At 37.4% G+C, this 27,071-nt stretch overlaps 1 protein-coding gene across 7 annotated transcripts in view; it reads right to left on the bottom strand.

Moving 5' to 3' along the window:
• SDCCAG8 (SHH signaling and ciliogenesis regulator SDCCAG8) overlaps window positions 1-27,071 on the bottom strand; it is a 211,348-nt gene that overhangs the window by 129,268 nt on the left and 55,009 nt on the right. For all 7 annotated transcript variants that reach the window (XR_002138627.3, XM_074316832.2, XM_019746823.3 and 4 more), the window contains exons 10-12: window positions 24,609-24,761; window positions 18,976-19,110; window positions 16,113-16,229 (exon numbers count right to left, since the gene is read on the bottom strand). Coding sequence is in view for 6 of the 7 variants with exons in the window: in XM_074316832.2 (XP_074172933.2) it covers window positions 16,113-16,229; window positions 18,976-19,110; window positions 24,609-24,761 (405 nt within the window). In the remaining variant the exon portion in view is untranslated. The remainder of the gene's footprint in view (window positions 1-16,112; window positions 16,230-18,975; window positions 19,111-24,608; window positions 24,762-27,071) is intronic.

Below are 27,071 nucleotides of genomic sequence, written 5' to 3'. Positions count from 1 at the left end.
AGCTTACCTCCAGCATTCAAACCTACAGGCTCTGGCCTGAACACTTATGCTTGGATTCAAAATGTTCTGACCATTGAAACAGCTTGTCTGTTTCACTCACCTCTTAGCGGCTACTCTGCCCGTGGTGACACAAAATGGATCCTCTTCCATTGGAAAACTGGACCATTTAACCTTATCTTGTCTGAAGCTTTTCACCAAAATTAATGAGATGTTCTCATGGGAAGTGGAAACAGCAAATTTTAACAACAAAACTAGGTTTATTTTTAGAGACATAACTGATTGAAAAAAAAAAAAAACCCTTCTGTAGTGAGACATGGAGTACGTGATCTCACCTTATGGGGAGTTTTTAGAAAATTCATTTTAGCTGTGGGTTATATAAATATTTCTGTAAAATGCTATTTGTGGAACTTAAGAATTTATCATACTTTGCCATAACTCAAAAATAACCTATATTTTCTAACTAATTTTGGGAAGAAGCTTCCAATGTAAAGTAGACACTTTAGTTAATAAATATTTTGAGTATATGTTCTTTTAAATTAACAGCATCCACATACAAAGAAGTAAATACATCTATTCAATATATTGACCATCTAATCATAACAGTTCTGTGTATGTATACAGCTTTTCATAGTTTAGAAAACAATTTCATATACATTGCTGAACTGATATGCTGTGACAATTAGAAAACTAACATAACTTTTGCTTTCACTCATTTGCATAAAATATAGACATAACACAGATAAATATAGGGCAATGACTAGGGCAGAACAGTTTTTTATTGAGATATAATTGACGTATACTGTTGTATTATTTTTAGATGCACAACATAATGATTTAACATAAGTATATTGACAGAACACTTTTAAAAGGATTCATTCAATAGAATGCGTCAAAGAAATCTCAAAAAATAATTTTATAGACTCTAATTCCTCAAATTTCCAACTTGGTCCACTTATCCCGGTTATTTAGATGAAGAAATTGAAAATTCAAGCAGGCCCATTCCCCTTCCATTGGGAGCTTCCCAACACAGGTTTAAATCCTGCCAACTACAAATCTGCTCCATATTTTGAAGGCACTTTGATTTCTTAGCCATACATGCCTAATGTCTTCATTACTTGCCATCAATGTAATCATTTGGCACCTGGCTCAGTGCTACGGAAGCATACTCCTTGTACATAGTAGGTACAAAGTAAATGTCTTTCGATTTGACCAGGATTATTTTGAAGATGGCAAACAGGTTCTTTAACAAGAAAACACATCAGTTAAAAAACAAACAAACATATGGAAGATAGAAAATATCCAGCCATGAGGGGGGTCTTCTGCTACAGGTCACAGGACTATACTGCTTAAACCCCTGATTTTAATGAGGATACCATGATGTGCTGACCAAATCTGCTTGTGACATAAACCTGAGAGGAATCATTTATTATGGCGAGATGTCAAAACCAGGATCCAAAAGGATTCAGGCAATGATAGATCCAAATTAAAATGACCACGTTTCAGAGACCAAGGCAAATACCCGTATTTACTGCCCAATTGTAGGGTAGCAGACGGGGGGCCATCAGTGGTTTTAATTGAACTTAAGCTCAGCAAGAGTTCACCATGCGACATGTTTGGTAAACACATAACCTATATGATAACTGGCTCTGAAGTTAGATTACTATAAGCTTAGATGACAGCCCCACTTCTATGGGGCTTCCTGGTCAGGCCATACTAACATATCATATTGGGTTACCACCACTCTGGAAAGCAACTAGATAAAATGGAACACAGTCAGGGGAGAGAGAGAGACGAAAATGGAGAATGAATAATAATCACAACATTAGTAAAAATAATAATTATTAACATTTATAGACCAATTATTACATGTCATGTACTAAACTATGAGATTAACACAGATTATCTCAAACTTTGCAAAAACCCTATCGATCTTCATTCTACAGCTAAGAAAACTGAGGCTTGAACATATTAAGTACTTTGCCCAAGTTCACCAGGTAGCAGGTAGTGAAGTTGGAATTTGACTTAAGGAGGCTACGTCCAGGGCCTGAACTCTTGGCTACCTACCCACCTACCCACCTACGCACCTACCCGCCTACCCACCTACCCACCTACCCACCCACCCACCTACCCACCTACCCACCCACCCATCCAATTGCTGTGATCCTAACTGCATGCTACGCATGACACACTGGAATACAAAAGTGAATAAGACACACAAGAGTCTCTGACCTCAAATAACCCACATTCCAATGGAAGAGACCAACTTTTTAAAGTAAACAAGCAATAAAATAATTTAAAAATTATAATAAGTTCCATGAATGAAACAAAAATAACGTACTATGAGAGAATGGGGTGGGTGGAGTGGGGAGGATATATGTTAGTAGTTAGAGAAGTATGGATACTTAATGGAAACCAAAGAGAGAGAGAAAGCTAGTTAAGCACAGGAAGAGTGAGGAAGAACACATAGGTAGATGTTTGTCCTGGTATGTTTGAGAAGCTAAAGGAAAACCACGGAGGCTCCAGAGAATGGAGACAAGAAGAGTAAGTGAGAAAAGAATGAAAAGACGGGCAGTGGTCAGACAGCGCAGGGACTCCTAAACTCTGGAGTTAGGCTTTATGTTTCTAGATGCAAATGGCAAGCCACTCCAAGTGGTCAAATGGAAGAGCAATGTGATTCAAGTCACATTTTGCTTTTGCTAGAGTGCTGAGTATGGACTGAGGGGGACATGCTAATATTGTGGTTGGGGAAGATACAAAATAAATGAGTAGGATATGGAGTAAAATAAAGCAGAAAGGAGAGCAGGTTGTACTGGGGGAACGGTGTGTAATTTAAGACAAGGTGGTCAGGGAAGGGCTCACAGAAGAGAGGATGTAGAGCAATGGCTTAAAGACATCGAGCTGGTCATTTAAAAGGCTATCCTGGGGAACAGTGTTTCACGCAAATGGAACAGCAAGTCCAAGGGCCCAGAAGTCGGTGTATGTGATGTGTTTGAGAAACAGCAAGGAAGCCAGTGTAGCTGGAGCAAAGCAGGAGATGAGGGCGGAGAGGTGACAGGAGGGCCGCATGTACGGCACTTTACAGATTATAAGGACTGAGATGGGGACCATGGATGACTGTACTCAGAGAGTGACAAGACCTGACACATGTTTGAACAGCATCCCTCTGGCTGTGAAGGGACTGAAACAGAGAGAAGCAGGGAGAAGGGAAGCCGATTAGGACATGGTTCCAGAACCCGGGGAAGATGACAGTACCTTGACCTAGAGGGTAGCACTGGATGTAACCGAAGAAGACATATATATGGGTGGCTAGAAAGACGGTTAATAGCATTAATCACTAGGGGAATGGAAATTAAAACCACAATGAGACATCATTACACACTCTGATTTCAAGTGGTATGCAGCTCCTTCTGCCAAGTGATTTCAGTTTTCTGGGGCTCAGTCTTTCCATGTATATATGGAACAGTGCCTTTGCATATTCTGTCTCTTTCACCTGACTGGCCTTCCCTTCCCACTCTCTCTGCTCCCCTCCAGACGAGGCTGAAACATGACTTTATGGTAGAATTCTTTTTTTTAAGTAACAGGCATAATTCACATACAATCCACCCATTAAACTGTACAATTGAACATATCTTAGTATATTCAGTCATGTAACCATCACTCCAATGTTAGAACACTTTATCACTCCCAAAGAAACCCCGTACCATTAGCAGCACTTCCTGTTTGCCACCAACCCCCTTAGCTCCAGGGAACCACTAATCTTTCTGTCTCTGTAGATTTGCCCATTCTGCACGTTTCATACAAATGAAATCATACAATGTGTTGTCTTTTGTGACTGGCTTCTTTCACTCAGCACAGTGTTTTCAAGGTTCACCATGTTGTAGAATGTATCAGAACTTCATTCTTTTTTATTGCAAATATGTAGATATAAATATAAATATAGATAATCACATTTTATTTATCTATTCATTAGTTGATGAATATTTGGGTTGTTGCCAGTTTGGGGTTATTATAAATAATGCAGAACACTCAGATGTTTTTGTGTGGCCATGTTTCATTTCTCTTGGGTATATACCGAGCAGTGGAATTGCCGAGTCATATGGTAACTCTAAGTGGAAGCTTTTGAGAAACAGCGAAACTGTTTTTCAAAGCAACTGCACTACTTTACAATCCTACCAGCAATGTATGAGGCTCTGATTTCTCCATCCTCACCAACAGTTGTTGTTTTCTCTCTTTTTTATTATAGCCATACTATTAGGTGTGCAGTAGCATCTCATTTGGGTTTTGACTTGCAGTTCTCTGATCGTTCATGATGAGCATCTTTTCACATGCTTATTCACCATTTGTGTATCTTCTCTGGAGAAATGTCTATTCGGATTCTTTGCCTGTCTTTAAATTGGTCTGTCTTTTCATTATTAAATTACAAACATGCTTTAAAAATCATAGGTACAAGTCTCTTAGTAGATGTATGATTTGTAAAATTTTTTCCCCATTCTGTAGGTTGTCTTGCCAATTTCTTGAAGGTGTCCTTTGAAGCACAAAAGATTTTTTAATTTTGATGGTGTCATTATATATATATATTTTTTTGTTGTTGTTGCCTGGGCTTTTGGTGTCATATCTAAGAAACCATTGCCTAGTCCAAGGTCACAAAGATTTATACCTATATCTTCTTTCAAGAGTTTTATAAATTTAGCTCTTACATTTAGGTCTTTCATTTATTTTGAGCTAATTTTTGTATATGGTATAAGGTAGTGGACCGACTTCATCCTTTTGTATGTGGATATCCAGTTTCCCAGCACCATTTGCTAGAAAACTATTCTTTCCCCATTGATTTTTCTTACTATCTTTGTTGAAAATTGATTGACTGTTGAGTAGAATTTTTTGAACCATTCACACCACATTAAGCCACTCCTACTGAGCCCTCACCTTACCACATTTAACTTCCTCACCAAACTGTAAGAGCTATATGCATAAAAAATATGTTTTATTTTCATTGCAAACCTTGTTCTTACTTGTGAGTGACACATAATAGGGTACCAGTAACTATTAGTTAAATAAATGAATGCATACGGGTGAGGTAATCATTCTCAATTCACTCACTATCTAATCACCCACAAAACGAAGGGGGCAGATTAACTCATTAAGGTCTTTTTGGCTCTGGGTCCCCACTAAGCCATTGCTCTTTACTGAGGCCCTCCATTCATGTGTGGCCACTGAAACAAGGGATGCTAAAGATAAAAATTATGTTCATGAATTGTATTGCTTTGTGGTGAAAAAGCATCTTCTGAAAAATGCCAAACTACATGAAGGCACTCTCAACAACCAGCAATGGTTGGGGGTAGGGGTGGGGGCCATAGGAGGTTATCGTAGCAACTATAGTTTAAAAAATCCATAACTGTGGATCTCTCCTGAAAATACTGATGGAATGTAAGGGTGGGTCTGTGGTCACGTTTGCCTTTTCTGAGTTATGGTTTAATATGAAACAGGGTAAACAGAGGTAAAAGGCCAGTTGTTTTTAGGGTAAATGCCTTTTCAAATCTTATTTTTTCCTATCTTTCTTTTCCTCTATTATTTTTTCCTCCTTTTTTTTTTCTTTTTGTTCAAATCTTTTTTTTTCTTCTTTTTTTAATTAATTTCAGGTGTCCCCTTCTGTTTTTATAACTGAAACAACTGTAGGGTCCTTCTTTCTCTCCTGACTGATGAGGTAAGTCTAATGCATCCTAAATTCTGCATTTAGAGATTTCAAACTTTAGACTCTGCTCAAGAAAAATCATCGTAAGTCACACTTCTACATTATTTATTAGTAAGACATAAAGATATATATCCACATACAGATTTTAAAATATAGATATACATAAATATTTGATCCATCCATTGTCTCAACTCCCCATTCACACTAAAACATGTCTGGTTTTCATTATGTAAACTTATATGGTTTCAATCACTATACACATAGTGGACCTTCAGAAGCAAATTAGGGAAGCAACACTTACCTAGCCCTATTAGTCGATGGGAAACTTAAGTGTAGAGAAAAGTTAACAATGGCACCCTAAATTTTCTAATTCACGTTAGAGTATGACAATGACCTCTACGTATGTTTGAAGTCAGGTTTCTATGCAGAAAATTCTGAGCAAGTGGAAGAAGGGTCCAAAAGGAAAGGTAGTACTTGTCATGATGGGGCAAACTTTCAAGTGGATCAATCCTTCCTCCTTCATCTTCTTAAAATCTCCCTAAAAGCTTTTACCTCCCCTTTTCTCTTGGGTGCCACTCTCTCTAAGCAGACGTGAGCACTCCTTTGCACTTTAATGGGGATTTTTGACCATAGCTTGACTTATGATTTGTGAAGCCAGGCTGATGCTATTAGTTGCATGACTTATGATCTTATGATACGAGAGGGAGAGAGAGAGAAAGAGAGAGGGAGAGGAAGAGAGGGAGACAGGAAGAGACAGAGAGGGAGAGAGGGAGGGGGGGGGAGAGAGAGAGAGAGAGAGAGAGAGAGAGAGAGAGAGAGAGAGAATATCAGAACTTCAATTGTAAGCACAGAGATTCTATGTAAAGAAGAATATTCCATTCCTCATAGGTAACCCCAAAAATCCTCAAGGAAGGCAGAGGCAAGCTAAAAATAAGGACACTGCTGCTTTCTTGCCTTTTCCTTAAAAACTAAATGGTACTGTAATTGATCCACTTAAGTACAGATGTTAACACCAAAAAGGGTCAGATTAGCTTGACTATTTATCTGTTAGAAGAGTAATATGAAAATCTAAATACCTTGCAATTTATTAACAGTCCTGAGCAGCCTGCAGTTATATCTAGAATCTCGGTCTAGGGCAGTCTCTCACACCACGCCAGTGAGGTTCAGGGAAACATGCCAGGAATATGTGAAATATCTAAGAGAATTAAAAACTTCCTTTTTTTGTTTTCATTCTGATGATTAAAAAAGAAAATCAAAATGCCAAAACCTTAATATAATCATATTCTTGGTCATTTGAGACCAGAGCTGTCGCATTTATGATGCACCAAGGGAGAACTGAAAGTGAAAGCATTTACTATTAAGGCTGCGTTTCTCCAGCAGGAGTACACTGTTGTATTCCCAGGAATCATGGGTTCACACGGATAAGAAACTCTGGCTATTTAATTCCATAGGTTTCATGAAAGCTGGCTTATTCCTCCAAAAATACTATTTTGGACAGTTTGCTGTTGCCTAAAATCTTTCCAGGAAAACTTCATTCTTAATTTAGAGTAGGGCTTTAATCCTTATTGCAAATAAAATTATGTCAGTCTTGTAATTAAATTCAACTGTTTAAAAGACATTTTATTTTTCTATTATTAATGATAATGAAAAGAATATGATTGAAAATTGCTAATGACAGTAAAATTACATTGTTATAATCTTAACAGAAGAGTCATTTTTATAAAATCAGGGTGACTAACTAGAAAATTTGGAATGACACTCGAGACTCATGTAATTTTTATTGATTTTATTAATACTTAATTCATAAGAAAGTGGGGCAGAGAAATATTTCTTTGTTTCTAGAAGCACAGGAATTTAGAGCTAGAGAAAACCTTACCTATCACTTACCCAAGCTTCTCACTCCGCTGGGAGAGAAAGTGAGGCTCGGAGAGTTTTGCTCAGGAAGTTAGCAGAGAAGCCAAATCAAAGCCAAAATCAAGAGGTCCTGTTCTCGGACTCCATGTCCATAGGTAAAGTAGTACCTGGTATACTCTGTAATTCACCTTCCATCACTAGCAATGTGGAAATGTATAAATCATTATAGTAACCATCAATTCTTTATTTCTGGAAAACTAATCCTACTTGATTCTTACATTGTTAATAAAACGACATTTTATTGCATGTTATCTGAAATTTGAAAATCTTAAAATTGTTCCACTACATAGAAACTACTGCAAAGGAAATGAACAACCTATGCAAACATCCCCCAGACATAATACAATGTCTGTGCCTGACTGCAGGGCATGCAACATGGTATAAGTAGGCAATTACACTGGGATTCGGAACTTTATAGAAGAAGCCCATTTTCTATGGGGAAATCTTTCCTAACAGAGACGTGGCACTTGAGACATTGAGGTCAGTTACACAAGTGTGCTATGGAATCAAAAGACACACTTCCTTGAATGCGCCCTCCTTCCCCCGCCCCACCTTCTCTCCTCCTTCCCATCCCCAAACCTCTGCTCAAGCTGCCACTTTGGACCTTCCAACCGAAATTCCTTCCTCTCTCACCTACGCTGGGCAACATCTTAACCATCCTTCAAGGACGTCACATGTCCCACTTCCGAATCCCCATACCCTTTTGTAGTTTGTTGATCATAATTACGATGTTCTCTTTGACATATATTTATTTGTATACCTTTTTTATATACTCCCTTCTTGAAGAACAGAAATTCATTCTAGGCCAGCACAGTGCATGCAATATATGGTTGTTGAATTAAAGCAATAAGAGAAGTTTAGGGTTAAACAATTCTAAATTTGTAGCAGTGTCTGTGCTTTTCAAAATCTGACTTAGTCTCACTTTTCCTTTAAAAGTACAAGTAAATGGCCATACGAAGGTGATCACTGTGAAGAATAGGCAGCACATAAAAATGCTTCACATAGTGTGAAGTGCAAAAAGTGAAAACCAAATTTATCTCTAGGCTATGTTTATTACCTGCAAATATTATATATGCATATGGACAAAAAGTGGAAGGTAAACAGAAAAAGGAAAACAATTTGCTCTATTGGGTGACAGAATTATTGGCTTCTGTGAATGTAGTTATGTTGATACAATAAATATTGTTTTTAAATATAGACATATGTGGTAATTAGGAATATTTATAGCTGGATCTTGGTGCTCAGATTTCTGGATTGTCATACAGAAAGGCATGTGCACTGCCCTTTGTGTAATGGTCTCAGCTTGCTGGCCTGTGTGGACACTCATTGAGGACCTACTGTCACCAGGTAACCACCAGAATCGCAGAGAAGATACTGCAGTTGGTACCTGAGAAAACACTCTACAAGGTTGGCAGGTTGGTCTCGTGAGTCCAACTTTTAAAGTCAAAATAAGCGAAAATAAATTTTAAGGCCCCAAATATGTATCACCCAATGAAATTGAAAATCCAAAATAAATTATACTTATTTAGGGCCAGTTGTTAATGAATCTTATGACCTCCTTAAGACAAAAATACTCCTTGAGTTCAGTTTACAGTTTTAGCTTCTTATCTGAAGGCAAACATCTAGTTCTGAATATTTATCTCACAAGGCATATTATTTCTAAATGGGCTTGTTTTGTTTCCTATTTGTGCCCTTATCTCCTAAATAGCTCTCAGTCACTATCTTCAGATATATTGTTTTTGCTTAAACATTTGATCTTAAAACTATGTTATTAAAAACTATATTATGACGGTGACGGCATTATCACTTTTGCTGGAAAATCAAATGCTGTTTTTTTGGACATAAGCAGTTCTACAGTGTTTCTATGGATGAGGTACACATAGTCTCCCACCTAAAACCACTGCCCAAATCATTAATGAAGTTACTAAATGCTCAATGCCCCAGGATTCCAGCGTGGGGTTATTTACTGGGTTGATTTGGTACTGTCTTTTGTGTAAAAAACAAAACAAAACAAAAAGCAAACTTAGTTTTTTTACTGCTAATTTTGTGGTTTTACTAACATGATTACAATTTAAAATGAAGAAATTAACTTTCCATGGTGTTTTAGAAAACTAATAAGTTCAATCATATTTTAATTAAACGGAGCTATTTTAAATTATTTACCTAATCCCATTTGTCCCATTCAAGCATCACACAGTGCAGGAACAAAAGAGGCTGATTTATTAGACATACGCCAGGCTGAGGAATTTTCTCAGAATTCTTGGTTAGGCTGTGATAAGGACACAAATTTATCTAAGTGTGCTGAACAATGCTCTAGGGCATACTTAGGGAAGATGCTATAAAAAAGCTCTATTGCATCACACACACAGAACCAGATTCTCCCTTTCATGGGCTGTAGCCAGCATGAAGTTCACACTACATTAATTTGCACTTGTCGATATGCTGCTTTGCAAGTATTTTTAAGGCATGTTCAAATGTGTACTCTGTCTCCTCATCTAGAATATAAACTCCCTACGGGCAGGACCAGGGGCTTCTAGTCACCACCCCACAGGTCTCGTGCTGGTCTGGGCAGGCCACGCCCCTGGAGCTGCGGCTGTGTGAGTGAGGAGCACGGAAAGGAACAGGCTAAGCCTCCAGCAGCGAGAGGAAGTGTGAAGAACACTGGGGAGTAACTCTGTCATCGCCAGGACCGAGTGATTACATGTGCTAGCGACATGCCCAAGTGGCCCCTCTCCCAGTCACTTTTCAGGGATAGAAGTGAGACTGCAGGTGGTGGTTGGATAAGACTCTAAAGTCTAGCTCTCAAGAAGCCATCTACTGCCTCCATATATTCCCCGAAAGCCTCGTGAAGAGAGAACACAGAATTACAGACACAAAGCAGAGAACGGAGCTGAACAGGATTTTACTTGAATCTGTTGGTGCTAAATTGCAAGTAGAAAAAGACTAATACCACCACTAGCCACTTTAACAGATACCAGGACTATTGCTAGGATGCTTCCAGAATCAAACAGGAGACAGTGGACCTCAGAGGGCTATTAGCTAGGTCTCCCGGTAAAGCAGATTGCTGCTACGATCTAAAACTGAAATTTCAGGGAAGAAAGTTCCTGGCTGCCTGTTGCAGCAATCTGTTTCCATCTTCCTCCTGTCCGAAAGTTCTCATTTCAGGCTATTGTGAGTTCCAGTTCCTGTGATTAAATCACTTTATTCTTATTCTTTCCATATTGAAGATCAAGAGCAGGTGTTTCACTTTCTCCTTGAAAGAATCTGTCAAGTCCCTGAAGATGGTGAGCGAGCAATAGTTTCATCTTCTCTGTGTAAAAAGGCAGTTCTTTAACTTTATTGCTTTTATTTCTCTTGCTTTAAATAGGACTTGTTTATAGGACTTGCAGGGCTCCCTCTCATCTTTACACAAAGCCATACAAAATAGATGCACTTCTTCCCACCATCTAAATAACTCAACTGAGCTTAGGAAATAACTCCCGTGTCATGTTCAATGTCAGGATTAAAGTGCTGAATCGTACTGCTGTAGATGTGAGCAACCCTCAAATCCTTTTTGCCCCAATTTATCTAGCCAAAATGTTCAAAGCTATTTCTTTTGAATATGCGCTCCACCCTTAAATTTCTGCTTTGATTACCCCATTCAGGTAATTTTGAACTTCGTTTCCTACTCAACAGTAGTCACAGCTCCAAAGTGATAACATACATGATACTGGTAGGAAAATCTTATCTAAAAAAAAAAAGAAAGAAAGAAAGAAAAAAAAAAATTCTACCAACCTAAAAACAAACACTGTAAACATCAACAATGTTTATATTTATAGTCTGATCCAAGCCGTTATGAAGCCAGGTGCCACTAACAAGGTAGTAACACTGTTGCCAGTCATTCACCCACTTGTCACTGCCATTAGATGATTGAGAACAAGAATGCGGCCTATTTGCTACACTGTAAAATATTCTAAAACCATGAAGTTATCATTTAAAACTTGCGAGTCTCCTAACTCAAATCTGCACGTTCTCATATGGGAAGGAAAACTTTTCAACAGTTGTATTTCTATACTTGGACAGAGGTGGCAAACTTCTTCGGTAAAGGGACAGGCGGTAAATATTTAGTCTTGGTGGGCTCTGTGGTCTCTGCCACAGCTCAGCTCTGCCTGTGGAGCAGCAAGCAGCCAAGCCCCTGTGTGGCTGGGCTTGAACACAACTTGACCTGTGAAAACGGGCAGCCGCAGATTTGGCCCGTGGGCTGTGGTTGGCCAAGCCCCTTTCACAGACACAGGGCAAACGTGCGTGCCTGCGTGTGTAAGTCGGGTACATACACAGCATCACCACACCAAATCTCCGCCTGTCCCCATAACCACGGCCGCTTCACGGGCATCAGATCAGTGCTTGCAGTTTAGTGGTCGAAGTCCTGAAAGTCTTTAGGACTTTATGCTGGAATTTGTGTTTCTAAGTGAAGCCTGATGAGACAAGGGAGCTCAGCTCCCCTGTGTGGTCTTGTTTCTCCACTGCCCTTCGGCAGCCGAGGCAGTCGTCATACACGTGTCCCCTCCAGCTTCCTCTTCCCCACCCCTGCCTGGCAACCTGCTGTCCTCCACCCAGGGTGGCATGTGTTCTGCTGCGTCCTTTGCCCTGGCAGGAGTCTAGATGTGAGCCCAGGAAAGGGTGGATTGAATATGTACAAATGGGCATCTCAGCGCAGGACATGGAGGGGACCGTCCCTGCTCCAGGCTGGCAGCACCACAGCACACTCAGTGGACTCAGTGTGGAGCCTCTGCCCCCCAGATCCAGGTACCAAGTGTATACCATTGGAGGCTGCAGTCTCTGTGGGGTCCTGCATCGGACCACCTTGGATGGGGAAGAAGGACGCCCTCCCCTCCCCGCTGGGGTGGTGTGTAGGTCCTTGGCTGGTGGCAGGGAGCACCCAGAAGACCTGGGCCATGAGAATGCCCAGTCATGGGGCCTCCGTGGCGTCTGCACTCTCCCGTGGGTATCCCTGTGCCAGAAGGACTCCGACATTAAATAGCAAACAAAAAACACTACGACAGGTTGGGGGGGGTGAGGGAGAGAGACTGCAGATTAAAGGAAAACAGTTTATATTTTTGTACTTTGAATCTCACTTTTCTCCTAATTTTTGAACAATGGCCCTGTATTTTCATTTTGCACTAGGACCTGATCAAAGGTTAGGGACTCGAAAGAATCATCTTCTGAGATTCATCTACCAAAATGGAAGTTGACAAAGAAAATTCCACTCATTTCAGAGTCAGCTAACCTTTGCAATGCCAAGTTAATAACAGGGCTTCCTGCAGCATTCCTAAATCTTAAATGTAAAGCTCTGAAATTAATTATGTATTATGAGTTTCAGACTCTGTGGGGCTCCTTTCAGGATATGGTGATTGGCACTGCTGCATGGTAGCCATTTCCCTCAAATAGTCTGCTGCAGGATTAATTCATATTTCTTTTGAATGGTAAGTCACCTTATAAATAAATACAAAGCATAATCAAAATATTGTGCATGAATTTTAATAAGACAAAGAAAATTGAAATTCTGTAATATTTCCCATTAAAGAAGGTAATACTATAACATTAGAATGTTACCTATTTTCCTTATTTGAACAACTGTTGCTGAGACAGTCAAAGAAATTTGCGTATGGGTTGGGCATTATATGATATGGCAGAACTGTTAATATCGTCAGGGGTGGTAATGACAGTGACTATGAAGAAACATATCTTAGAAGCCCACTGACGTATTTACGGGTAAAACAACGGAATGTCTGAGATCTGCTTTGCATACTTTAGCAAAAGAAGACGTGGAGGAAGAAGACAGAAGAAGAAGAGGAAGAGGAAGATGGAGAAGAAAAAGTTCATGATAAAGAGGACAAAGAGGAAGGAGAGAAAAAATGAGGTAGATGAAAGAGGACTGGCATCGTGATGGCGCTGATGAAAACATGGGGATTCATTATAATGCTCTCTCTTTATCCTCATGTATGTTTTTAAATTCCCGTAATGGAGTATGTATACCTGTTGCCTACAAAAATTTTCTAACACATTTTTTGTGTGTATTTGTTTTTTTGTAAGAAGCATCCTCGGAGGCTGACAGGAGCTCTCTAAACTGAAGGGATACAAAGGAACTGATGGCAAGGGTAATCCACCCATCGATTCCTGACACAATAGAAAAAAGAAAAGGAGAAAGTGGGAGGAAGAGATTGCCATTGTTACTCTCCTAATCTTTCCTTCTAATTATGCCTGAGTCAAGGCTCGGGTCACAAGGAAAATGATTTTAGTGGTCAACCATTTGCCCTATTTTGTATACATCAAAAAAGCTCTTGTTCTCACCACATTCCAATCTCAGTTTCCCACCTACTTTAGAAATGTATCAAGTGTTCAGATTAACAAAAATATGAATAAAATGACTGTTACAAGGGACACCTGGTTTGTAAACCTACAGATAGCCTTCTTGTTATTCTGAATTGCAATATGTAACACTTTAAAAGTTAAACACACTTTATATTATTACCAGTATTTCTAAGTGCTCAACATGCCCAGCTGCTAAAAGTTAAATGTAAATTTCTCTCTTGAGTGCAGATGGTGGCCAAGCAAAGTAGCTCTTGGGTCTTAAGAGACAGAAGGTCAGGTCATGGCTGAAAGACCAAAGAACAATTGCTGCTTTGCTATTCCAGGTCACCCATGGAATGAGACACCACCACTTTCTTTTTTGAAACTGTCTGTTCAATACAAAATAGTGACAAAGACTACCTATAAGATTTCCTTACATTCTGTCCAAAGAAAAATGGTAACAAGCACATCGTATCACAAACATCTTGTAACTGTTCAGAGGTTTTATTCCTGACTTTCTGATCTCCTAAAGAGGCACATCTCTCTAAAAACAACACTAAAAATCATTATGAAACTGTTGATGTTTCACTATTTAATGGGAAATGTTTATAAATGAAAACTGCTCCTACTAAAATCTGGCAACTTTAGCCTCTACATCATCGCTGGTTAATTAAAATGAGATATGAGATAGCGTTAAAGACAACTATTACAAATACTTCTACACATGTTATCATTTACAAGTGATATTATAATGTAATTGTTCCTACAGTGTTTTTTTCTCTCCAGAACATTATAATATAATTTCAGATAATTCAGAGGCTCTTCTTTGCTTTATTTTTCCAGTTAGTCTAAAACGTTATGCTGGCAGATGCTATAGAACAACACAAAAGGTATATAATAATGCTAGTGAGCATGCCAACGTGGTGCTTTTAAAAAAAATCACAATACATCAAGAAAGGAAAGTTCTGTGTTTGGTTTGGTAGTCCTAACCTTCAGTACCTGATAAAAAAGACGTTCAATTCCACTACCAGGCACGCCCCCAACTGGATGGAATAAATTGGTTGCATTATTTGTACATGCTAATAACGAAAATTCTCCTGAAAATGTAAAACTCTACAACACTTTGACTATAGTGGTACAAAACCAGAATTTGAGTTTGGTGTTTAGATTTTAATTTAATGTCAGGGATTTCAGTGTTCACCTGAAAAACTTTTTATACTAAATTTCACTATTACTTACATTTTCAATACTTTTCCCAATTGGGTTTGCATCATTTACACAGAAAGTCACTAGCATTGAAAGGGAAAATATGCAGGAGAACATGACAAAAAGTTTTGAACTAGGAATATATTTCTTAAAAATTCACTTAGGGCTACCTACTTTTAAATTGTAGCAATTTCTTTAAAATAGCGATACTTAGAACTCAGTCTTATTTTAATTGAATAGATTTATCAATGTGCATTCATTGAATATAAAGAACATAAGCCTTCAGTGTTCTGTACTGTAACATAAAAATAGAAAATCAAAAGTCAGCCTATTAGAACTGCCTCTCTAAACTCTTTATTCGCATTGTCAGTTAAAATTGGAGTATCTACATGGTATCAACAAAGATATAACATAAAACATCTGTTCAAACTGAAATTGAAGTAAGCAGCATCTTTCCCCTAACATTTCTAATTTCAATGTATTTAGCCATCCTGAGCAAATGTACTCGTGGTTTTCTTAGTTAAAACTGGTTCCATTCTGCCAACAATCAATTTGATTGACATATTTACATATCAGCTCATCTCATCTTACAAATTTTAAACTTTTTCACTTAAAATTGGATTCAAGTTGGCATCTTTCAAGAACTTCATGCACGTATATTTTAGGTTCAAACTGTGCATTAGAACATTTTTTTTTTACTTTTGTAAGTAATAGATACACATATCCAAATGTATATTTATGACCTGTCAGATTGGAATTTTAAATTCATGCAGTTGTAGTCTCACCATTTCATGTGAAAGGTGATAATTTTAGGCAACTATATATGAAATTCTTTAATAGTATAAACTGAATTGTTCCATTACTTAGAAATAATATAATAGAAATAAATGACTTAGGAATAAAACCACATCAACTTCAGAAAGAACATTAATTATGTTTTAATTGCTTCAGTTACGCTTGTGTCATCTCTTACCTGATCTTTAATTTCAAGATCCCTTTCAGTTTTCGCTCTGTACTCTCTGTGTTCCTTTTCAGCCTCATCCTTATCCATTTTGGTTTTATTCAATTGATAGCGCATTTCTCCACACACCTGTTAGATTATAAAAACTAGATCAATAGCTGCTGGAATCTACCAGGCAACGCCTGCAATTAGATCTTTTGGTGCCCCCTAGAGGTCATATAAATAAAATACAATAGAACTTTCCTAAGAATGGCACTTTCTGTTAGAATATATTTAATATAATATTCTGTTAAGATGTATTAGGTATTACTGAGTCTAACAATTCCAAATTACAGATAAATAAATGTAGAACTAAGGAATTTACATAATGTGTTCACGATTTATTACGTAAAATAATAGTTTCGATTGCATATTATCATCCAAAATGCACTGTTTTCTCAATTTTAACTAGGTAAAATTACTAATTAAAATATTAAGTTATGTTATCATTCATTCAAATTTTGATATTTAAATAAATATTCTGTATTCTAAATTTTTCCTTTAAAGGCTTTATCAGTTAGGCTTTTATTTAAAGAAACAAAAAAAAAACTCTCTCTGCTAATAGATCATATTACAGATAGTTAGGTGTACAGTAGTAGCCAGTATTTACTGGAAGCTTTGTAGATAACATCAATTTTACCATGTACAATAACATGTGTTTAAGTTAAGAAAGATTGTCTGGTAAAAGTCATAGAATGGAACTAAGTACACACTGCACTTATAACTACAGATTTAACATAAAAGGAAAATGTACATTTAAGTAAAATGATTTTAATATATCACTATATAATGAACACACATAGTATCGTAAAGTGTTCTTTATACATTTTTATTTTCCAATCCAGGGCCTCTGCAGACATAAATATATTTGGAAAATGTAATTAGCAGATAGATGGAAATACAGAAATTATAATAAGCCTCCAAGATAACTCAGAATCTGTCGAGAAATCAATTAATACACAATTCTGCTAAATCAGCCTCTAGTTTATAAAAACAAGTTTTAAAAATCATGTATCATGTGATGGTTACATTTCTTGAAACTTTTTAATTTTGGTATTTCTCCAAAAATGATGATTACAACTTTGGAAATCAGTTTCATCATTATTGAGGTACTAGAATCTTAGAAAACCTATATGCATTTCCTATGTTCAAATAAAAAATACTTTTAAAAATAAACTAATCTGTGTTCAAAAGTTATAGTGACAAGACAGAAGAAAAAGTCAGTAAGCTTTTTCCAGTGGCTCTCATCAAGTTAGAAAAAGAATAAAACCACTAAAAATTCTAAAATTCAAATGCTTTCAGTGTGTGAGAGTTGAGCCTTCCCATTTCAAAAAAAAAATTAGTAATTCACAAAAAGTTATTAATTTTAAAGCTAAATACAATTTACAAATTATGAATGACAGAAAAGAAGAAGAGAGGCTCCCATTTACTTTCTTTCTTAGTTCTTCACTGCTCAGATCTATTTGATTTACATACATGATTGAAAGGGTCCTATTTAAGAACTACTTTACCCCTTAATTTTATTTGTAAAGTTCCCTTGCCTTACTCCTTTCAGGATATCATGTGTTAAGTTTATCCGTAACATTTCAATTCTATCTATAATAAATCAACAAGTTAAATTGAACTAGAATTATATTATCTCAAGGTTGGAAGCAACTTCAAGGCACTCTGTTGATACTTGAGTCCCTTTGGACAGTTCTAAAGACGGAGTGTACTCATTCTTCACTGTACACATTTCAACAGAACGTCCTCGCCCTATAATGAGCTGAAAACTCTTGCAACAGCTTTCACCCATAAATTTGGGTGAACCATTTCTATCCCTCTGCACCAATGCTCGCTCTTTTACCCTTCCGTTCACACAAACACATCAGTTATATTAGCAAATATGATATTTTTAAACTTTTACGGTTGCTAGCTTGGATTTTACAAAGCAAACATTAATTATAAAACTCAAGGAAGAAAAAAGAAAAAATAGGCTCCCTTTTCTAATGGTAAAGTTCATTTTAATTACTGAATTATAAAGCAGCAATGGCATTAACATGTGTCAAATTTGGGGCAAATATGATGAGAAGTAAAATTCATTATGAAAAGGATATGTATTTTAACAAAATAATCTGTGTATGTATTGGTCAAATATAAATTCATTTAACTTACTACATCATGTACACACATATTTAGTGACTCAGTTTTAAAGGAAGTGATTGCTGAAATCCACATGGACTTCCAATATTTCTTAAATATGTACCTTCCATTGGCCAGTTAAGATCATTAAACATTTTATTTCCAGGTTCACAAATTTGTGATACCCGTACAGCAAACACTGTGGCATTTTAAAGTATAAATTTAAAGATGAATAAAATAAGAAGTTATAGTATTAGAATCTTGATTTTAGAGACCAGGTCTGAAAAGGAATGGGAGGTGGAAATTTTTTTATGGTAAGTATACTTTTCATGTTGTAAATATATGTCTTTTAGTATTGTTGCGAAGAGCTGTCTCTGGCAAAAATTACTCATTAATGAATTTAGAAATACAAACTTTCAATAATTAAAGCCATAAAACTTGCTTATTTACGAGTCTGTCTCAGCCACTGAATTCTTAAGGTTTTCAAGGACACTACGTGTGCCTAATTTATCTTCATATTTGTAGCACCCAGCGAAGGGCCTACTGATGATAAGAACTGTCATGTTAACCAAACGACCATTTTCGATGGACCTTTATTATCCTGAAATAACAAAACTTTTCTGCTCCAAACTTCTTTCTGAGCTCTGTATGTTAGGACAAATTTTTTTCACAGAAAATATTTAAGTAATTATTAAACTGAAATCTCTCTTGGTACCTTTGTGACATCCATTTCTTGAGAAGTAAGCTGGCTTTGAATTTCCTCTAGTTGATTAATAGCTGAAACCTTCTCTCTTGTAACCTTTTCCACCTGGGCCTCCAGTTGGGCAATATTCTGAGACAGGGTCAACATCTGTCAGAGGAAATAAAAGTCCTAAATGATTACGTCACTTGAGTTAATACAGTTTCAGCATAGCCATGGAGCTGTCTCTGTAAGTCATTTCTCTGTAGATTGGGTACGTCCATTTCTCCACCTCTTCCACTCATCTATCCCCCATGACTTAAATATGTGCCTCCCTCCTGTTCATTCCCCGGTCTCCACCCTCATTTTGGAAAACATATAACAAGGCAAAATCAAAGTTTTGGTTGAAACTCTAAGGTGACAGATATCGGATACCTACGTAAGTTACGGAAGAGACGGACATGAAAGAATTTCAGGAGAGCTATCAAGGAATCAGACAACTCTTAAACCCCTTCCCACATGGAGGGCATACAAGGCTTGATTGGGAGAGCTGGAGAGGCAGGGATCTTTAGAGAGAGATACTGCTGCTCTACGAAACCCACCCCTGCCCCACACCACAAAGCGGAGGCTCTCAGCAGGTCCCTTGGTTGGTATCTGCCCTTCCACCCCCACCCCCCCAGCCTTCCCATTCTCTAGCTCTCCCCATTCCTCCTGGAGCACTGCACTTAGCCCCTATGTCCTCTCCTCCAAAAAGGCTTCTTCGGCCTCCAGCTCCCAGCACAAAACAGAAGCCCCTTCATACACTCAGGGGTGATATTCAGCAGATGTGCCCGGGACTGTCACGCCCGTTGTATTGCAGCTGGCATCCACTCACACTGACTGCCGTCCACGCCATCCCAGTGGTTTACGATTTTGACAACCACTGCGGCACGCGCTCCTACGCCCACCTCAGCACACCTATCACACCCCAACCTCTGCCTCCCTCCAGCCAGTACTTCTCACGCTGTTGGTAGCTGTCTGCTAGTTTCCTCATTAGACCGGCAGTTCCTTAGAGCATGGTCCTCAAGGGGCACCACATGTTTGATGAATAAATGAATAATGATAATAAATGGCTTCTCTGAGGGACTCTATGGAAAAGCTTTCTTCTCAGGGTTAGAAATGCTTTCTAGATCTTAGATTTAACCTTTACATATTTTTTATTGTTGTTTGCAATTATATTTTACTCTGATTCAGTCAGTAAAAACTTTCTAGACTCTTAATTTCTTATTTGTATTAGCGATTTTACAATGAAGAAGAAATGTGACCTCACCCCACAGCAAAACATATAGGGATATCTATCAGTTTTTAAACTGTTAAAACAAGAACTGGTGATGAATTTGAAATAATAACATTTGAAATCTACCACTGTACCCTGACACGGGTATGAATTCAGCTTTATAACTGAAATCAGGAGCTAAAATTTTGTGATAAAATCCAAGGTAGCCTTTGAAATATATGTCTAACGGAAGTTGACACTTGTGAAAATAATGAGCCCTGTAGCTATTTTCTAATGCAGACAGTAGATGTATTAACTCTCCTGGGGATTGTGGAGAATTGTACATTTGACATATTGTGGTTTCTATGTCCTTCTTACCATCAAAAAATTGGCTACAAATCTAACTTGCACATAAAATTATTTTTACTAATATCAAGCTACAAACCATCCTTATGCATATTACAATCTCAACCTAAAATTAAAGGTCAAAAGAAGTTACATGTAACAAATTAGTTTAATTTCTTTAATTTAAAAATTCAAGTTCATGAATATCCTTATTATGAATGTGTAACTATAGCTTTTCTGGAACCACATAGCAACAACAAACTTTAATTACCAGCTACTAAAAATCATATATTACTTACTTATGTGGAGCTATACCTTATGGTAAACATATTAACATTGTGTGACTTTTGAAATAAATACGCAGACATATTAGCAGAATTGCTGACTGTAGATACTGAGTCAGTTTCTATCACAAGGCATGGAACAAATCACACCCCTTCCATATGATCCCGTCCCTCTGCCACCCATCACTTCTTTCCTCTGCCCATTACCTGTCTGCTGCCTCCTGTCACCCACTTCCCGAGGCCTCCCCTCCTGTTGTCACACCTTCTTTTCCCCCACGCCCACCATCTGGAAGTCAGGATCACCCTGCAGGAGCTTCTCCATCCACATCTGTTGCAGAGACAGAAGTAACACCGACAGCTGCAACACTGCTGGGTGTCCAGGGCGCTGACATCAGGTAAGTCCTTTACACTTTGACAGGGGCAAGCCAGAGACAAGGACGCCCAGCTTGGAGAGCCTGATAGGAATTTTTACACTAACACTGTCCCCGGTGTACGGAACATGGAAGGTGCTCCCCATCCGGAGGCACAGGAATTAAAGATTCCAGCAAAGGGCTGTTATCAAGGGAACCAACTAAGAAAATGCGCGGACTGTAGAGGGCGCTCGACATATACATGATGAATGACTGAACTAACAAATCTCGGTGGCTCAGTGGAACCCAGGACTGCTGGGAAAGACAACAAACAAACTCACAGCAAGTACCCTTCATAGGGGCATGATTCAAAACCTGTCTAGGTAGATGGCATCTGCTCTCCTAGAGTTTCCCCCACAGATGAAATTTAAAAAAAGAGAGAAAGAAGAAAAATAACAGAAAGAAAGAAAATCTGAATGTATTGCAGGCATTCCTCGCCGCCAGGAAAGCAGGAACGCTTGCTCCAGCACTAAGCACAGAGCACGTACATGGTTAACTGTTCAGTCTCCCTGTGAGTTAACTTCCTGCGCTCGGCAGGATGATATACATTCTCTCTTCCAATCCCCTTGGAGAAAGAATTATATTGGGTTAATTTTCAATTGAAAAAATGAAATTAAAAAATGAAATAATTTGCCCAAGTTCATTCAAGCTGATAAATAACAAGTAAAACTGGGCTTTATATTCAAATCTGTCTGCTTTTACTCACATGAAGATCCAAGAAATCTACCCAATATAAGACTACTTTTCTCTTTTTCTGGAGTCAGAATGGTAACAGCCACAAGCCAAAACTTATTAAATGTCCACTCTAAGCCAGGTATTATTTATATTAGGTACTTTCAAAACATTATCTTATTTAATCCAATCAATTCCTTGAGAAGATCAACTCCATTATTTATACTTTTGGAATTTGGAGAGATTACATGAATTGTTCAAGGTCACAGAAAGGTCAAATTAGATTCAACCCTAAAGTCTTTTACCCCAAAGCCACTTAGAGCGATTTCCTGGTTTGAGCACTTACCTCAATGCTCAGACTACTTTCAGCACTTTATTCAGACATTTATACTTAGGGCAGGACCTTGAGATCAAATGTCAACCAAGACTTACTGGCAGCAAAACAAATGACTCAGACTCAGAAATACATTGTATTTCTGTTGTCACCTTTATTCATGAAATAATTGTCCATATAAGAAAGACGTTCTATTACCTGTGAAAGCACCTGGAATACTGCCGGGCACTTTTCAGCCTTCCTTTGTTCTTTCTTGCCAGGAATTCTCATCAACATATTTTTATACAGTAGAACTACTCAGCAAGGTAACAGGTTTCCACCAGACACCCAGAAAAGAAAAATCTCTTCGGTATGCACAATAGCTGGTCTTTGCTATTGATGCCGTTCTCTCTCTCACACGCAACACTCAGTTCACAATTTTAACTCCCTCCATGTCTTACCCATGTTGGTTATAGCCAGCATTCCTTCCCATACTCTGCATTTCTAAATGCTCCCTATCCTTTGAAGGTCAGTTAAAAACATGCCACCTTCTCCACAAAGCCTTCCAAGATCTCTTGCAGACAGGGATCTGTTCAGATCCTCTGACCTTTCAGCATTTTAATCATACCTTTCCAATGGTATGGAGCCTTTTTGCTTGCGCTTGTATTACATTCATTAATTCAACAAATATATATTGAGCACATTTTATGTGAGAGGAAAGGGCCACACAGTGAAAATGTTAACAGACCATACATTCAGGGGACTCACAGTAAATTAGGGGAGACAAATAATTCAAGAAGAATTTGTAATAAATTTAGTTACGGGGGCCCATAGGAGAGACTCTCAATTCATCACTGGGAGGCTGTGAGAAGAGGTGGTACCAAGAAGAATTTTGAAAGATCCATCGGAGGGGGGAGAGAAAGGCTCCTCTAGGCAGGGGGCAAAATTCTGAGATGACAAAACAGCATGGCAAATGGGTGTGTCCGCACATCTAAGGAAGTACAAGCAGATCAGTATGGTGGCAATGCAAGAAAGAAAAGTGAAGGGACATGAGACTGGAGAGCCAAAAAAGGGAAGAAGACTGTAGAATCTTCATGCTCTGCTAAAGGATCCTAAATTTTAGCCAAGGGCTTACAGGGGCACATGAAAGAATTTTGAAGCAAGAGACTGACATATTGCGAAGCTCATTTTGGAGAGATCATCCAGCTGTGCTTTGAAGGACAGCTGGGAGGGAGGTGCGACTGGATGCAAGGAGCCCACCCAGGTTTAAGAATCATCCCGGGTGAGGGATGGATAACAGTGGGATGGAGAGACAGGGCAAGGGAAAGTTCCTAGGGGCCCGAGCCTCTAGAACTTGGCAACATCATGACATGTAGGGTTAGGGAGAGGGAGGAGACAAGGATGAGAGCAAGATTACTGAGTGGGCAACCGGATGAATAGTAGCTCCACTAGAAAAGCAAAGAGGGAAAGGAGGCTGGTTTGGGAGTTCAACAGAGCCAAAGATTTCTAAATTAATACCATATATATGGAATTAAAGCCACAGCAGTGTTAAACATTAACTCACACAGCAACTAAATCTGCAGCTCAGTAGATGGTTGCTGTGTGAGTTAATAATCACACGCTGGAATACTGTAACAACACAGTATTTGGGGTAGAAGGTGTGAGTCTACTTTTTTAAAAAAATTAAAAAAACAACAACAACCCATGTAACAGTTGTTTTCAGTTACCTCGTGGACCACATCTTGCTCAATTTTACTCTACTGTAGCAACTTTAAAGCTAGGTTCCACTCAGCTCTGTATTCCAATTGGTAACTGTTTTCCAAACACTGCCTATTTCATGTTATCTGTTCCTGTGCCTTTAATTTCCCCCTTCCAATTATTCATCAGGCTATGGCCATTATTCATCATGTAATTTGTTAGAATCTATTTTGCACAATACACATAATCACTTTTTCTTGGTTACTTGGTTTCTCACAAGTGTTTTATCTTCTGCAAGTTTAATTTTGGGTGAAGGATGATGTGGGGCAGTCATCTCTTTTTGATTTAGCCAAAGTTGAAATAAAATCTGGGTATCTGAAGAGTACCTGCCGTCCCCTGACATACGTGAGAGAGGGGACCAAACAGAATGGCAGGATTACAATAAATTTCATAATTTCATATGATGGAATCAAACTGATTATTCTATTTGGAAAGGCCAGGGAATATAACCTTTAGTGAGAAATACATGGAAAAAATAGAAAAATTTTATGATTCTCAGTTATAAGAAATTCGACTACTTACAAGGTTTTAAAATTTAAAGCTCATTCAATAATTGTAGGCCTATAGTATCATTGGTGACATCACCAAACATTTCTTCTGCAATGTGGATAATGAACTAAATCCTTTAGTACCTTGGATCTCATGTCCTCCCGTTCTTTTGCCGTTTCTTTTTTCATCATCTCTTTCTCAAAGGCCCTTTTCTCTTGCTGAGATGACAGTTCTTTTTGAAGTCGGTCTGCTTGCCCCTCTAGTTCACTCTTCAACTGTTCACACTGGATTAAAGCCTGCCAGAATAACACAGTAAAACGGGAGCTTAGAATTTGGAAAAAATAAGGGGAAAATGAGACAATTAAGCTTTACTTTTATTTAAAATAGTTAAACACACTATAAAGTCGATTAGAAACATTTTATATTGTTTGTTAATACAGTATCCAAATGTTACATTTATTCATATATTCCAATTTTCATAACTAAGGCTATATTAACTTATCAATTAACAAGATTTAGATGATAGACCTTAATGAGGGTCACTGATGAGCAAAAATTATGAAAAAGGGATCAGAAAAATAAAATGTTCTAGTATTTTCAATTATATAACATGTTTATACTATATGAAATATGTAAATATTCAATTTAACTGATTTTTTCATTTGTTCATGGTCAAAAATTATTTGAATACTTTAAATAATAAACAGATAAAAATTTTTAAATGAGATTTTATATTTATCATTACATACAGGTACCTATTTTAAATCTTATATTATAATCAAGTTCCTTTAAATGTTATTAAGATAAGATTTAGTTCCCTAGCTTTAAACACATAACTACAATAAAAATTAGGTAGTAATCAACAGTTAAGATAAGGAAAATACTCATAACCGCATTTACTACCTAGTTTTATAACACGAGAACTGTTATCTTCCATTTCTGATAACTTAAAAATTCATAATTATCCATTAGTCTAAATTTCCCACTCTGCATTTCCAGAAGTAAAAATTCTAAAACTTCCTCTTCGCTACATTCATAATATATTTATACATAATACCCAGTAATAAACTACAGCTTCAAAATCCCAATTAAAAAAAAAAATCCCAGTAAAATCCAGGTGCTTAGCATAGAAAACCTGAGTCATTCTCTGGTGTCTCAGTCTTATCCCAATGGCCCTTATTTACAACAGCTACTTCACCCATCCTCTATTTTCCCCTGAACTGGTAGAAAGAAACTCAAGTATTATATGACTTACATCCTGCATGATTATAAATTTGACAGTCACATTTGTCGTTAGGGAGAAGGAAATGGTCTCAGTAAACCTGACTGTAAGTTTTATACATAGCTATGCTTCCCTCTGGTGAAAGCTATAATAAATACAGACAATAAGTATTTAGGATATGTGAAGTTTCCTCTCTTCATCTGGAAAATATTAAACTTCAATTTCTTTTAAACTCTTCTGGAAAGTTTCTGTACTACTAGATGAAATATGAGGTTAAAATTAAATTGTCTCAGATTAACTGATACGCAAAACCAATGACTAAAAAAATGATTCTCCTAGAAAGTTAGTCCCAAGTTCAATTCTAGTTGAGAATGTTTTGAAAGGAAAATTTTAAATTAGATTTTAAGAGACACGAAAAAGCATATTTTTTTCAAAATGTAAGCACTTGGAACTTGAAATAGAGCCTTTTGTGCTTCAGAATATAATGGCTCTTGTGAAACATATTTTATAGGACACTAATAAAAATGCTCATAACTTTTGCCAATATAATGAATACTGGTAAGAAAGAATAAAATGATTATTGAATATAAACCAATATATCCAATGAGAAAGTTTTTAATTGAACAAAAACTCAGGAGTCAAGATTATTAAGTATAGAAACAGTAGAAGGGACTGCTGAAGAGCAAAATAATCAATTAAAAGAATTCAATCAATTCAGGAACAAGGAATAATAAATGACCCTGACCGAGTAAAAGGCCTAAGAGTCTAAGATAAGATGACATAAAGCAAAAAGTATAAAGAAATTGTAAATCACCTAAAGAAAATCATTGCTGAAGCCTTGGTTTTATGGTTGGCCTTCTCTCTATTAGGACTAGCCACCACCAATGGGTCACGCTGAGGAAGTATAAAAACAGTAATGAAACACTGAATAACAATATTAGATTAAAAACTGGTTATCAACAACCCTCGGTGTGTAACCAATGATGCCACATTATAATATAGCATTTACTTTTATTTGCTTTGATTTTAATATATATGCCCGGTCACAATGAAGAAAATATCAAAGCTTAATTACACTTGGAATTAGAAAAGTGATTTCATATTTCTAAAGATATCTGTCTTACAGTGGACCTCACAATACTAGAAAGATTTGGTTCTACTAAACAAATATTTATACACTATTTCCATTAAAGGTTTCTCTTTTAATTCTAGGGTTCCCGTTCCTAGTTTCCCAGAATCCCAGATGATTCGGCACTCCCTGATTATACTAATCTAATCATTTAGTAAAGATGTAACTGAGTTCTCAAAGCTAGATCAGTCAACTGTCAATTACAATTGACTGACATCTCTTCAAAGGTGACCAAGTTATGAATAATTTCCGGCT

The sequence above is a fragment of the Rhinolophus sinicus genome, chromosome 6 (assembly GCF_057876585.1).
Source record: "Rhinolophus sinicus isolate RSI-liver-muscle chromosome 6, RSI-T2T, whole genome shotgun sequence".
NCBI lineage: Eukaryota > Metazoa > Chordata > Mammalia > Chiroptera > Rhinolophidae > Rhinolophus > Rhinolophus sinicus.
The sequence above is the reverse complement of the archived record's forward strand: the minus strand, read 5'-3'. Positions and strand labels throughout refer to the sequence as shown.